Here is an 11,587-nt window from a genome sequence, read left to right as displayed (position 1 = left end):
CTGTGACAAGTTTTTGTATTTAAAAATATTCCTCCCTCCATTCAAACATTAATAGATTTAGTTTTTTTGATTTATGTTTAAGCTTCACTGTGGTGAATATGTTGAGTTTGACATGTACTCACTTTAAAGATGTAGGTTCAGATTTATAAAGTCTTGACTTTCCATCGACCAAGACTTAGTCGATGTAATTTCTTTTGTTTGTTTGTCTTCTGAAAGAAATCTTAAAGTCACAAAATGTACTTCTCAACCTGTATATATAGCTACCTACAGTACAGCTGCTGCATATGTGGGGTAAAATAGACAAAACTCAGTGGACTACTACTTATCTAAATGTAGATAGTTACTTCCCTCCACAGGCCTTTAACACTCAGGTTGTTTGCTATTAGTGAACAAACATTTCTCTAATTAGTTAATAAAGTTCAGGGTCTCTCGGTTTATCTTTGCTGTGCTGTGATCCCAAAAAGACGTCCAACTTTCTGTGTCACACCTCAAGCTCATAATATTTGCTAATATATGGATGGCGCCAGATGGGTGCTATTTGCCAAATACAGTAATGAGACAATCAACTGAGATTTAATTCAGAGTACTTCTCTGTGACCACTGCCCTTCCCGAGTACATTTTTTTTTCTGATGGGCCCATCTGGTAACTCATGCATGATTTTGCATAAAGAGTTATAAAATACAGTCAAGGTCTTCTTTGGTCACTTCAGCCCACCGGCAGATTATGCGTGTCCTCAGAGAGAGGATCACTGGCTGCTGGGAAGTGGGAATATGTCCAGTGAGGATCAAACTGGAAGAGTCCTCTGAGAGACAAGAGATGATACTTCAGATGCCTTCGGGCAGAGGGAAGGCAGTGTCACATCGTGGACAAGGGGCCTGAGATTCCTAGCAGTGCTCTTGGACCTTGAGGATTAGTTATCTGATGTGTCTTTCCTGCTATTATCATACCTCCTGCAGTGTAGTTATAGTCACAGTGATGCAGCGATGAGAGATTTAAGGAGGAACATTGTCAGTCTGCCAAAGTAAACTCAGGTGATCAACTACACAGTTTATGATAATTCATCACCATTAATATTTTGGCAGTGGAGCAAAAATTATGGGTGAGGTTTTCCTCCTCTGTGAGCTTCCACTATGAAGCTACTGGTCTTCTATCAGGAATTCTAGGAAGCCCATTTCCATTTTCAAAACAAGCAACCAGCGCCTGAGAACCACTTGTCACATAGTCTCAGCAGAACTATTAATGGCTATATATACAACCAGGATAGTGTGTCGAGTGGATTCGGTTTCTGTCCACTGGGAGTTAAAAGCATGCGTGTGCTTACAGGTGAGCAAATGTAACTGGATGCCACTTGACTCCCCAGTAGGATGTGTGTGAGAGGAGTTATGAGCCACTAGTTATCACTGGTCTGATCGATCAGCTGTCTGTTTGCAGCTGAGTGGTTGGTGATGGAATAGACGAGTAGTGACCACCGGCCTGGAGACAGCAGGGAAAGTGAAGCACAGAGTTCAGGGGTGGAAAAGAAGAAGAGAGGGCACAGAGGTATGAGGATAGGCCGGGGGGGGGGGGGTACATAGTTGAAATTCAAGGATAAAGTTTCCCACCTCTGCAGTGAAATGCATTGCGATGAGCTCTGGCCTAATTATAGAGGAGCGGGTTTTAGGGGAGGGGGTTGCTTGGCAGAGAGGTTAGGAGTCACACTGCAAAGGGGTGAAAATGGGTGAATGTCAAGCTTGAGGGCAGACAGGGTGTCACGTCAGCAAACAAAAGGGAGGCAATTATTGTAAGTCAAATCCTTTTAATGAAAAGCAGAACTGGTGCCACATAGTTTACACAGAGTAGAAACGAGCACAGTGTGTTTCCTGGTAGATATTAGAGGAGGAGTGTTCTATGACTAAAAGTATTTACAGAACACATGTTGCAACACAACAAACAGTCAGCATTCATAAAATATATAAACACTGATTTTATGTACACAGCTGAGCTTACTGTATAAAGTGAGTCCCCACAACTCTCTGATATACAAAATGATATTTTGGTATTTTATCACATTCATTTCATTCAACATACATTAATGAACTGAAGCAGGAATCACCCAATAGTTGTAAAAATCACATAAGTAAATAAATAATGACATCTAAAACTTTTGTTCATCAAGTATTAGACGTTAAAAAGATTCGTAGGACTTACTGCGAGAATATTAATGATACTTAGTGACTCTATTCATAAGTGAAGCCCTTTGGTGCCTGGAGAGTAAAATGCATATGGAAAGTAAAACGTAGCAATAAGATAAAAGATAAAAATAAAATTCAAGCAAGTCATTCTTCAATATTGTATCAATAGCCAATTTCCATTAATTTGATGGCAGCTGAACGAGTCGGACCTAGTATAATTTTGCATCACTTTAAACACAGTGCAAGTCTGAACTGCCTTTAGTCACACTAGTGGATTATGATAATTACAATTATGAAATACTGACGTAGGATGTAGTGGACTAATCAATCACCACTGTGACATGAAGTTTGGCTTGAAAAGCTGTTTTTGAAAACGCCCTCAACCTCAATAACATGAGAAAAAAATGTCCACCATGTTATAGTAATAAAAAAACTCTGACATCATATATTACACGTCACTTGATGTACTATGGCTCTCCCTACTATGGCTGAACGTAGCCCTGAGGAACATTACCATTACTGTGAGCCGTGTCATCACCGCTTTACAGTTGGTTCAACAGACTGATGAAAAGCTACATATCCCATTTCTAAGAACGACTTATCTTTGACACTGTCTTCCGAAGAAGAAGAACAACAACATCAGTCGCTTCAGAACGTCGCTCAAAAAGATTTACGTTCAAGAAATGATGACCTCAGCTGCACTGATCATGACCGGGCTGAGCTGCTAATAAATCAACAAAGGGTGGAGTTTGGGTCTGGATGGTTCAACAGTAACATCAGACCAATTTTACAGAATAAACCCAACCAAACCTTAATGTCACATGTCAAATCAGGAAACAGATTTGTATTCAGCAGTTCTTTATAATGGCTTTAGAAGGCACAGAACAATACTGGTGTCTTAACAAAAGTCACATCTGATTTCTTTTTTTTTTTTATAGCAAGAAATAAGCATCCCTACAAAACATTTAAAAATACAGAGGTGTTCAAAATGTGTTAGCAGAATCGCTAGTTTTAATGTTATTGTACAACTATAGGCTGGTTAACAAGCCTATCTGTGACACATGAAAAACACCATAACAATAAAAAGTAATCAGTCAGCAGTCACAGTCACTCCCTTTATCTATTTTCTAAAAAATTCTATTTTCATTCTTAAAACCACTAAAACTATTTCAGACAAACTCTGGTGTTATGATTATTTTTGTATGTTTCATTAAGACGTAATTGACTTCTTGGACAAACAAAACGCCAAGAGCAAGCTCAGAGTTGCAGTCTTCAAGAATTGGGCTTTTATTCTGCACTTGCTCTCAAGCAAAACATCAAGAGTATTAGATGCATGTTTTAGCATTCAGCTGCTAGGTAGCACTATTCTTGTGTGGCAAACATTTCTGCCAGGGGCTGAAAGGAAGGGAGAGGATAACAAAGAGGAGACCTCCAAAAATAAGAATGGCTCCAGCTGAGCCCACACAGGCCACGGACCAGGACAGCTCGTGGTGTAAAGGTATGGAGTGGTCACTGGACAGTAAGGCCAGCACAGACTGGTGGAATATCAGGATGGACAGAAGAACCAGTACACCTGGATATAAGAAAGAGTAAGAAAGACATATATATAAGACACATACAGCAATCTCTGCTAACATTTTAGAATATAAGGACCAGATACTCATCATCTTGCTGGCCTGGGTCATTTGAGATATTGCTATATGTTGTGTATAGAGATAATCCTCCCTCTAGTCCACAGTGAAATCCTACCTGACAGGATGAAACAGAAGGAGGCTGGCTTGAGAAAGAAGCGCACTCCTTTGCTGAGGGACATGGCGATACAGATGGAGCCCATGACCATCATGGTGAGACTCAAGAGGGCCAGGACAGCTGCTGCTAGATTCAGATCTGTGAAGGAGACCATGGCCACTTAGTTGTGTCAGGCATTTCAACACTTTTACCACTTCACAAAGTGTTAATCCTACTGAGCTTTTAGTTCTCCTACAATTGACAGTTGAAATATGAAAAATACAGACATGGAGTGAATTGTGCCACTTCCCGTTCTGGCTCTGTTTGAAACAGATTGCATTGGCAGTGTAAACATGAACAGGTGTAACAACAAAAGCAGCTCAACATTTCACAATAACCAGTGCCAGATTTGTTTTTGACACACCGCCGCATAGATATTATTATTATATGAATTTAAACATATACAGCGATGGCGATGGCAATGTTTGTTGTTTCAGCTGAGTCCAGACTGAAAAAGTGGTTAAAAGAAAAATGTGGTGAAAACTAATGCAGTTTTTCCAGCTCTCACACAGTTGCTAAGTATCAAACTAATGCATTCAAATGCAAAGGCCATGCAATAGGTCCAACATAAAAGCTAATACATTCAGTATTAGACTATTTCAAAGACAACGGGAGCTTTGTTGTCATGTCCTCAGAGTCCTTGAAGTACATATATGCATATGCATATAAACCCTCACGTGCATGTGACGTGTGTGAGGCAGAGAGTCTCTCTATAAGTATCTGTTTGGTGCAGGGCAGAGCCTGCTAGACTATGGTAAAAAGCTTTTTAGAGGGTGGAGAGGTTTTTGAAACACGCTATATGTATTTAGCCTTTAGCTTATCCTTATGGATACAAATGGAGTAGACAATCAAAAAAGTTATTATCCAAAGCAGCTTACACGTGATGTAAAAAGACTGAATAGAGAGTGTTATTAAAGCAAATGCTATTTTGTGAGAAGTCTTTGCCAGATGGAAAAATCTTTGTGTTTTTTTTTTTGAAGTTTATAGAAAGTTGCAGAAGAGTTTTGTCTTCAGCAGTTTTTTGAATATTGGGAGTGAAGCCACAGTGGAACCACTGAGTAGCAGAGTTCATGGAGGAGGGTGTTGAGGTAGGAAGGTGTTGTTGAGGTGACCAATCTCCAGGCTTGTGCCAGAGCTTTGAACCTGGTACTGTCAGCGCAAAGATATGGACAGTGGTGTGATGTTTCTTTTTTTTCGGTCGATCAAAAATGAGACATGATGCAGCCTTTTGCATCATTTAGAGAGGTTTGATTGCACATACATATGAGATAAGCCCAGGAGCTGGCAAAGTTTAGCGTAAAACAATTCTACAGCACCATAAATTTCAGCATCTAAAGAACCCATAAAGTTAAATAAAATCTCTGCAAAACATTCTGAACAAAAATGAACATTCAATCATTCATGAAGAAAGAACTTAGGGCTGATGTATTACACTGGAATAGTATTAGCTTGGTGTACCTAATAAACTGGGAAGTAGGTGTACTGTGTCAAATCTCAGACGTCCCTTGAATGCATCAAAACGGTTTTCAAAACAGCTAGGAGATGTCTTTATGTTCACTGTGATGTAAATATCGAGTCTCAGCCAGCCGGTCTTCAAACTGCGCTGAAACCAGTGGCTCCTTGGACGGTTAGGCAAACACATTAATCAGTCTGATAGTTTATGGTTTGCATAGGGAAATGGGTGGCAGCAGAAGTTAATGGGCTAAAACATGCAAAAACCACCAGTACGGTCCTGTGAGCACAGCAGTAAACATCTTTATTGATAGTAGCTGCTGCGTAACTGTGAGCGTGTCTCTGTGTGTGTAACAAAAATTGCAGGGGGAAGTATAATGTCTCACTCTTGTTGGTCGTCCTCTTGAAAATGACGGCATTCTCCCCAGAGGTGAAGAATTTGAAGTAAGTGCAGTTGGATTCTGCGAGTAAAAAGAAAGGATCAGACAAAGAGTTCAAACATGCACACACACACACACACACACACACACACACACACACACATATATATATATATATATATACATATATACATATATATGGACGGTTGCTGGTCTTCTGTGATGGGCCTCCTATGCATCCATGCACTCTGTCCTTCCAGGCATCATTCCTATTTATATCCAAGTGTCAAGCATTAGCTGGAATACCCAGAGACACACACTTCCACACACACACTCAAACACACACGCAATGCCCAGCACTACACATATGGTGCCGCCAGAGAGGGTGAGAGACAGATAAACACTGGGGGTGGGTGGCAGTGGGGGAGAAAGGGGAGATAGACAGAGAGAAGAGGCAGATTGAGGATAGAAATTGAGAGGCGTGGCAAGAGAGAGGACGAGGATATGCGAGCTGAGCAAAAGATACAAGGGGGATGCAAGAAATATGGATAGAGGCTTAGAGGATGAGATGGCAGTGAAAAGGAGGAGTGAGTTGAGGGCAGATGGAGGGGTGGTGAGTGAAGGGGAAGAGAGAAGTGAGCCACAGATGGAGAAGGAGGTGAGGGGAGCAGGAGATGTCAAGAGGGGGAGGAAGCACAGAGGGGTTGGTTAATACTGCATTAGACGTACACTCTCTCTTTCAGTCCCTGTCCCTCTTCCTCGTTTCCCCCTCTTTCTATATTTAGACAAAAACTGTGAAGTAGTCAGATTCCACTTGGCTTCACAAGCACATAGTGATGACTTTCACCCACTGAATATTATGTGGTCCAGGATGACCACATGCTTGTACATACACAAACGCGTTCTCACACATTTCGTTCACACACAAACATGTTGTGATAGAAACACATCGAGCGAACTTCGAGTTTTTCTAATCGAAAGCAGACGCACCATTTATCAGCCTGATTTTTCTAACACATTATATTATGAGCGTCAACCGAGTTTGCTCCCACTGCCCCTGCTGAGGCTCTAATTATTGAGCCGTCATGTTCCTCTCCAGCAGGCCGTGAAGACGGATAGCTGCTCTGGAGATGACAGGCACGGCATCAGCAGGCCGCACTTCTGCTCGGGACATCAGCCAGAGGTGCGTAAACGGGGATGTGAAACTGAGAATCAGAGATGGCAAAAACAGTTGTTTTCCTCCAAACATGACAAGCCCACGGCCATCTGCGAGCGGCAGCGTGGGCCAACGGTGTGAGAAACATGGTCTCACATGCCAACAGACCATCGCAAACAGAGCATCTCGGAGGCACAGAGTGATGTATCTGCTGGCTAGAAGCAGCCAGAGATGCAGGGGATTCTGACAGGTGAGATGAATGAGTCCTTGACAGCTGGATAAAAATACACTTTTGGTGATCTTTCGTTCAAGGTGATCTATCTGAATAGTATTTGCGTCTCTGATGCATGATAAGATTTTGTTTTTTGGGCTGTGATTCTGGGAGCAGCCTGTCTTGCCTATCTCTATCTGAGCTCTTTGGATACCTGACTCTCTCCAACTCTAGACTCAGTTTTCAGACAGAAGTAGGTCATTGTGCAGATAATCGACGCACTCTGGAGAACCCAACCACAGTCAAGTTGGATAAAGCACTTTTAGAATAGAGCTGTCACAACACTAAAACATGGATGTTCATCAACGCAACAAACCTGTGGTCTGCCCCTTTATTGCCTGTCTGTTCTGTGCGTACAGCAGGAGATAATAACCAGTCAAGGGGAAATCCTTGAAATTAGCAACGCTTCATTACAATGACACTGTTACATATCATGAAGATGATATTGAACGGTGAAGGTGCCTCCATGCTGATCTCTACTGTTACAGGAGAGGAGCTGAAAGCAGCTTTTATGTGGTGCTATGTGAGTCCTGTTTCATCTGTTTCTGTGCATTGTATTTCTTTGATGATTGCAAATGCACATTTTCTGTAGGATGACCTAGATGAATATGCATGCAAGCAGCTTCATGTACAACACTATCTACTGTCTACCCTTTTACAATGTTACAGTGGATGTGCATATTGTTTATTAATTGAAAGGACTTAAATATATCTTAAAATTCCTAAAATTGATCCTAAATTAATTAGAGATAAATCACTTTTGTGTTATTTTATTTAAATCTATGTTAATAGGAAGGGTTTGCTCAGTCTCTAATAACAACTGCAGTGATTAAGAATAGATATTTTTTTCACTGTGGTGAGAACAATTTCTCTCTTTGACCCTTTTTCTTTCAATTCCCTTTCACTGTGGTGCACACACTGTAGCGCCGCGGCAGCCTAAAGGTACACTTGCAAGCCCAGACATTTTAGTTTGCATAAAAGCAGACACGAGCAGGCAGTCAGAGAAAACAAAACAGTAAAACAGACACACTCCCTCCAGAAACCTCATCTGCTCACATCCTAGACAACACAGAGAACAGACAGACAGATGAACACAAACACACCGTCACACACACACACACAAGCCAGAGGTCTCACCTCCAGGTAGTTCAGCAGGGCCACAGCTTGTCCTCTCGGGGTCTATGTCAGCCACCCATAGGGTGCGGATGCAGCCCTTCCACAGGCCATAATGGGCCATCTGGCAGGTCTGGTTGCCGCTGAAATTCTTTGATTGGGCCAGCTCCACCCAAAACTCTGTCCCCATGCCCAACACAGTCAGGGTCACGCCAATGATAGAGACAAAGAATGCCAGTTTGATTTTCCCCTCCTGGCTGTCACTCATCTTGTGGGTTCGCCTTTGGCCTCTTCCAACTTTCATTCCACCAAAACCCCCACCTTGTCCAGCCCCTGCCACCCCAATACGACCCTCCTCATCCTGCTGAACAAAGAAATTGGACCACATACTAATCTCAACTGGGCAGGACCAACAGGAATTCCAGGGGAAAGGACAGGGCACTAAAATGAAAGATGGCCGACTTAAGAAAGATCAGTTAAGGTGGGATAGGGTGTAGCTTTGGAAGTGATAACACTAAATTGAAATGAGGAGACACAGGTATCAAATATGCTGTGATTGATGGGAAAATTGAGCAAAATCAGTATGAAAAACTAAGTGGGCTGAGCAGAGAAATTAGACAGAAAGAGATATGAGTAGAGCTATAATGAAGCAGGGGGCGGATGAAGTAAGGTAATGATAAAATGGGAAGAGATGGAGGCAGGACCAGGAGAGTCGCTATCTGTTTTCCATCCAGTCCCCTGAAATACAGAGATGAAACAGAAAGATGAAAGAGCAGCCAGCATATGCTTCACAAGAGCAAAAGCCTTTCATCACCAGTGTAATATTTAATTTCCAACAGCTTTATCAGCATCTCCTGTATTCCCTCCCTAAAAGCCATATGACATGCTCTAAGCCAACAATAGATAAGCCATGTGGCGCTGTCCTGAAAGGCTGATTTTGCTTCCGATGAAGGAACAATAGGGCTGGATGTGCTGGTAGAGTCAGTTGGTGCAGGGTCAAGGTGAGAGATGACACCGCAGTGACAGACTGGACCACCCATCCACTATTTCCCCAGAGGAATTGACAACAGAGCTCTTCCCCGAGCAGGTACACTATCTCTGTCCCAGACGCAGATCCCATTTGATCTGAGGGGATAATGGGTTGCCACAAATACCTCCCATCCTGCATTAGATGTACCGGCAAAGACGGGGAATGTGCAGACATGACTGTCTTGGAGTGCGTATGCGTGTGTCTGTTTCACTGCGTGCGGCTTATCCGCTGGAGCTGGGACCAGGCTTATAAAGTTGTTTCTGTTATTCCAGGCTGCGAGTGAGGGGGCCTTTGGAGCAGTTTAAACAACATGAGTGACGGGGCACAGGGGTGCCGCCGCTCGGCACAGGGTGCATGAGAGGTGATAATTCAGTCGTGAACCTTCTGACAGAGTGGGGGCTGCAGTAATTAAGTCTGCTGTGCCGTCCAACAGGTCACATACTGTAGTGGAGGCAGGAGGCCTGGCCAGTTAAGAAGGCAGCAGCAGCAGCAGGCCACACACAGTTGGTGGATCACTTGATTCAAAGCTTCGCACTGACAGCATCAGAGGTTTAATATAGAGGCAAGGAACCACATGGAACCAAAAAGAGCAAATATGTTCTATACAATGTATTGCAGAACAGTAGACTATATATATATATATATAATGAGTCATCAAAATAATAATTAGAAAAGCATTTCTGATCAGGAAAATAAGAACTAGAACTGTAAAATAATAATAATAATGTGTCCTGACTATATTATGTTGTTTGAAATTGACTGAAAAACTGATTTCTGTAAAATTAAATGGGAACAAAATGGCCATGTGGTGAAATTACCTGAGGCAGATTTTAATCAGAGCTTGAAAACATTATTTTGAACAGCAAATATATGACATCCTCAAAGCATCACAATGACACTGGTTTATCAAAAAAGTAGATCATGTAAGTTTGGTTTTGCGGCCATGCTGTAGCGTACTCCTCTAACATCAATTGCGGTAAAGAATATGCAGACTGCAGCTGCTGACAGCTAAGTTAGTAGACATTACATTACAAACCTTGATCACATTACATCCACAATAACCACAAGATAATCGAAGTGGCCAGAGCATGCCAGACTACTCTGCAGGGGGATAACACAGGCAAGTACTGAGTTTGTAATAAAGGATTATCCAAGGCAGTGTGGCCTTTCCAGACGTGTTTTTGCATTTTGTAATGCCCAAACTTTGGTGCACTGACCTAACTTCTGTATCAGCTGAGCAGAGTTTAAGCTTGTGCTCGTGCAAATGCAGAATTCTCTCTAGCCGCCGCCACCACCTGTGTGCTATGAAGGCATAAAAGAAAAATAAGTCTGACCTGTTTGATGTGTGTTGTTCAGTTCAGGAGGAAGAGACGCTTGAAACTTAATAGAGGGGGAGCATGGTGATGGGAGTGTTAGTGAACGAGGGAGAGAGAGAGAAGGAAAGGGGGTGGGAAAGAGGGTTATGGAAAGTGAGTGTAACAGGGGAGGGGGCTGCAGCCTGGTTGGTTGACACTGTTGATAATTAAATGTGTGTGTTTGCACTGCTGTTTGCCCCTCGCATTGTGCCTGCAGCTCATGTTCAATCTCAGCAGCACCCTGTCCATAATCTGTACATGTTTGAAATCTTACAGAGGTGCTGCGCGGTGGACCGCTCACACGACCACAGTCCTGCCATCATGATTAAAAACATGCCCCGTATCTGAGAGCCTGCCTGCCTGTGTGTGTGTGTGCGCGTCTATTTTAGACAGCCACCTGTTAATGACATTAAGGGTGAAGGAGGAGCCTGTGTTTATATGAGAAGGGCCAGGAAAGCATTTTACAGCAACACAATATACTGTGAAGAAAGTGAAAAACTAACACAGAGTGAAATGGAGGGTGAGGGGGGGCAGTGGCAGCAGCAGACAGGAACACATACAGAGATGAAAACAAAGTGTTAGAAACAACACGAAGATGTTGAGAAAGGAGATGAGAGAGGGGCAGGAAGGTAACAGGTACAGCAGCTGGTGACGACAGGGACCACACGAGCTGCAAACGTGCGACTGAGAGCAGAAAATTAGAACGTGCAACCGTGTGCAGCCGCGTTTCTTTCCTCACTGAGCGCAGTCCAGAGAGACTTGATACTCAGCTTGGTCTTGTGGAAAGCTTTTTCTTGCGGCCCAGCCCTGCTTGGCTCTTCAATAGTTTAGGTTACATACGTGGCACAGTGAGACAGAGGCTAGCCCCAG

At 42.8% G+C, this 11,587-nt stretch overlaps 1 protein-coding gene across 1 annotated transcript; it reads right to left on the bottom strand.

The window, feature by feature from the left end:
* Window positions 1-2,043: 2,043 nt before the first annotated feature.
* cacng6b (calcium channel, voltage-dependent, gamma subunit 6b) lies at window positions 2,044-10,768 on the bottom strand. The gene is made up of 5 exons (XM_026372416.1): window positions 10,697-10,768; window positions 8,357-9,070; window positions 5,799-5,873; window positions 3,922-4,059; window positions 2,044-3,745 (listed from the first exon to the last, which is right to left on the bottom strand). Exons 2-5 carry the CDS (start codon window positions 8,718-8,720, stop codon window positions 3,525-3,527), a joined length of 798 nt encoding a protein of 265 aa, XP_026228201.1. The 5' UTR covers window positions 8,721-9,070; window positions 10,697-10,768; the 3' UTR covers window positions 2,044-3,524.
* Between the last annotated feature and the right edge of the window lie 819 nt (window positions 10,769-11,587).

This window comes from Anabas testudineus, chromosome 16 (assembly GCF_900324465.2).
Source record: "Anabas testudineus chromosome 16, fAnaTes1.2, whole genome shotgun sequence".
NCBI lineage: Eukaryota > Metazoa > Chordata > Actinopteri > Anabantiformes > Anabantidae > Anabas > Anabas testudineus.
Note: the sequence above shows the minus strand (reverse complement) of the source record. Positions and strands in the feature narration are given on the sequence as shown.

What these genes read in the sequence shown, in the direction of transcription:
- cacng6b (XM_026372416.1), bottom strand. Translation starts at nt 8,720, where the DNA reads ATGTGGTCCAATTTCTTTGTTCAGCAGGATGAGGAGGGTCGTATTGGG. An exon ending in CCCTGCTGAACTACCTGGAG is followed by an intron (nt 5,874 to 8,356) that starts GTGAGACCTCTG and finishes TTTTACTCGCAG; the next exon opens with AATCCAACTGCACTTACTTC. An exon ending in CAAGAGGACGACCAACAAGA is followed by an intron (nt 4,060 to 5,798) that starts GTGAGACATTAT and finishes TCTCCTTCACAG; the next exon opens with ATCTGAATCTAGCAGCAGCT.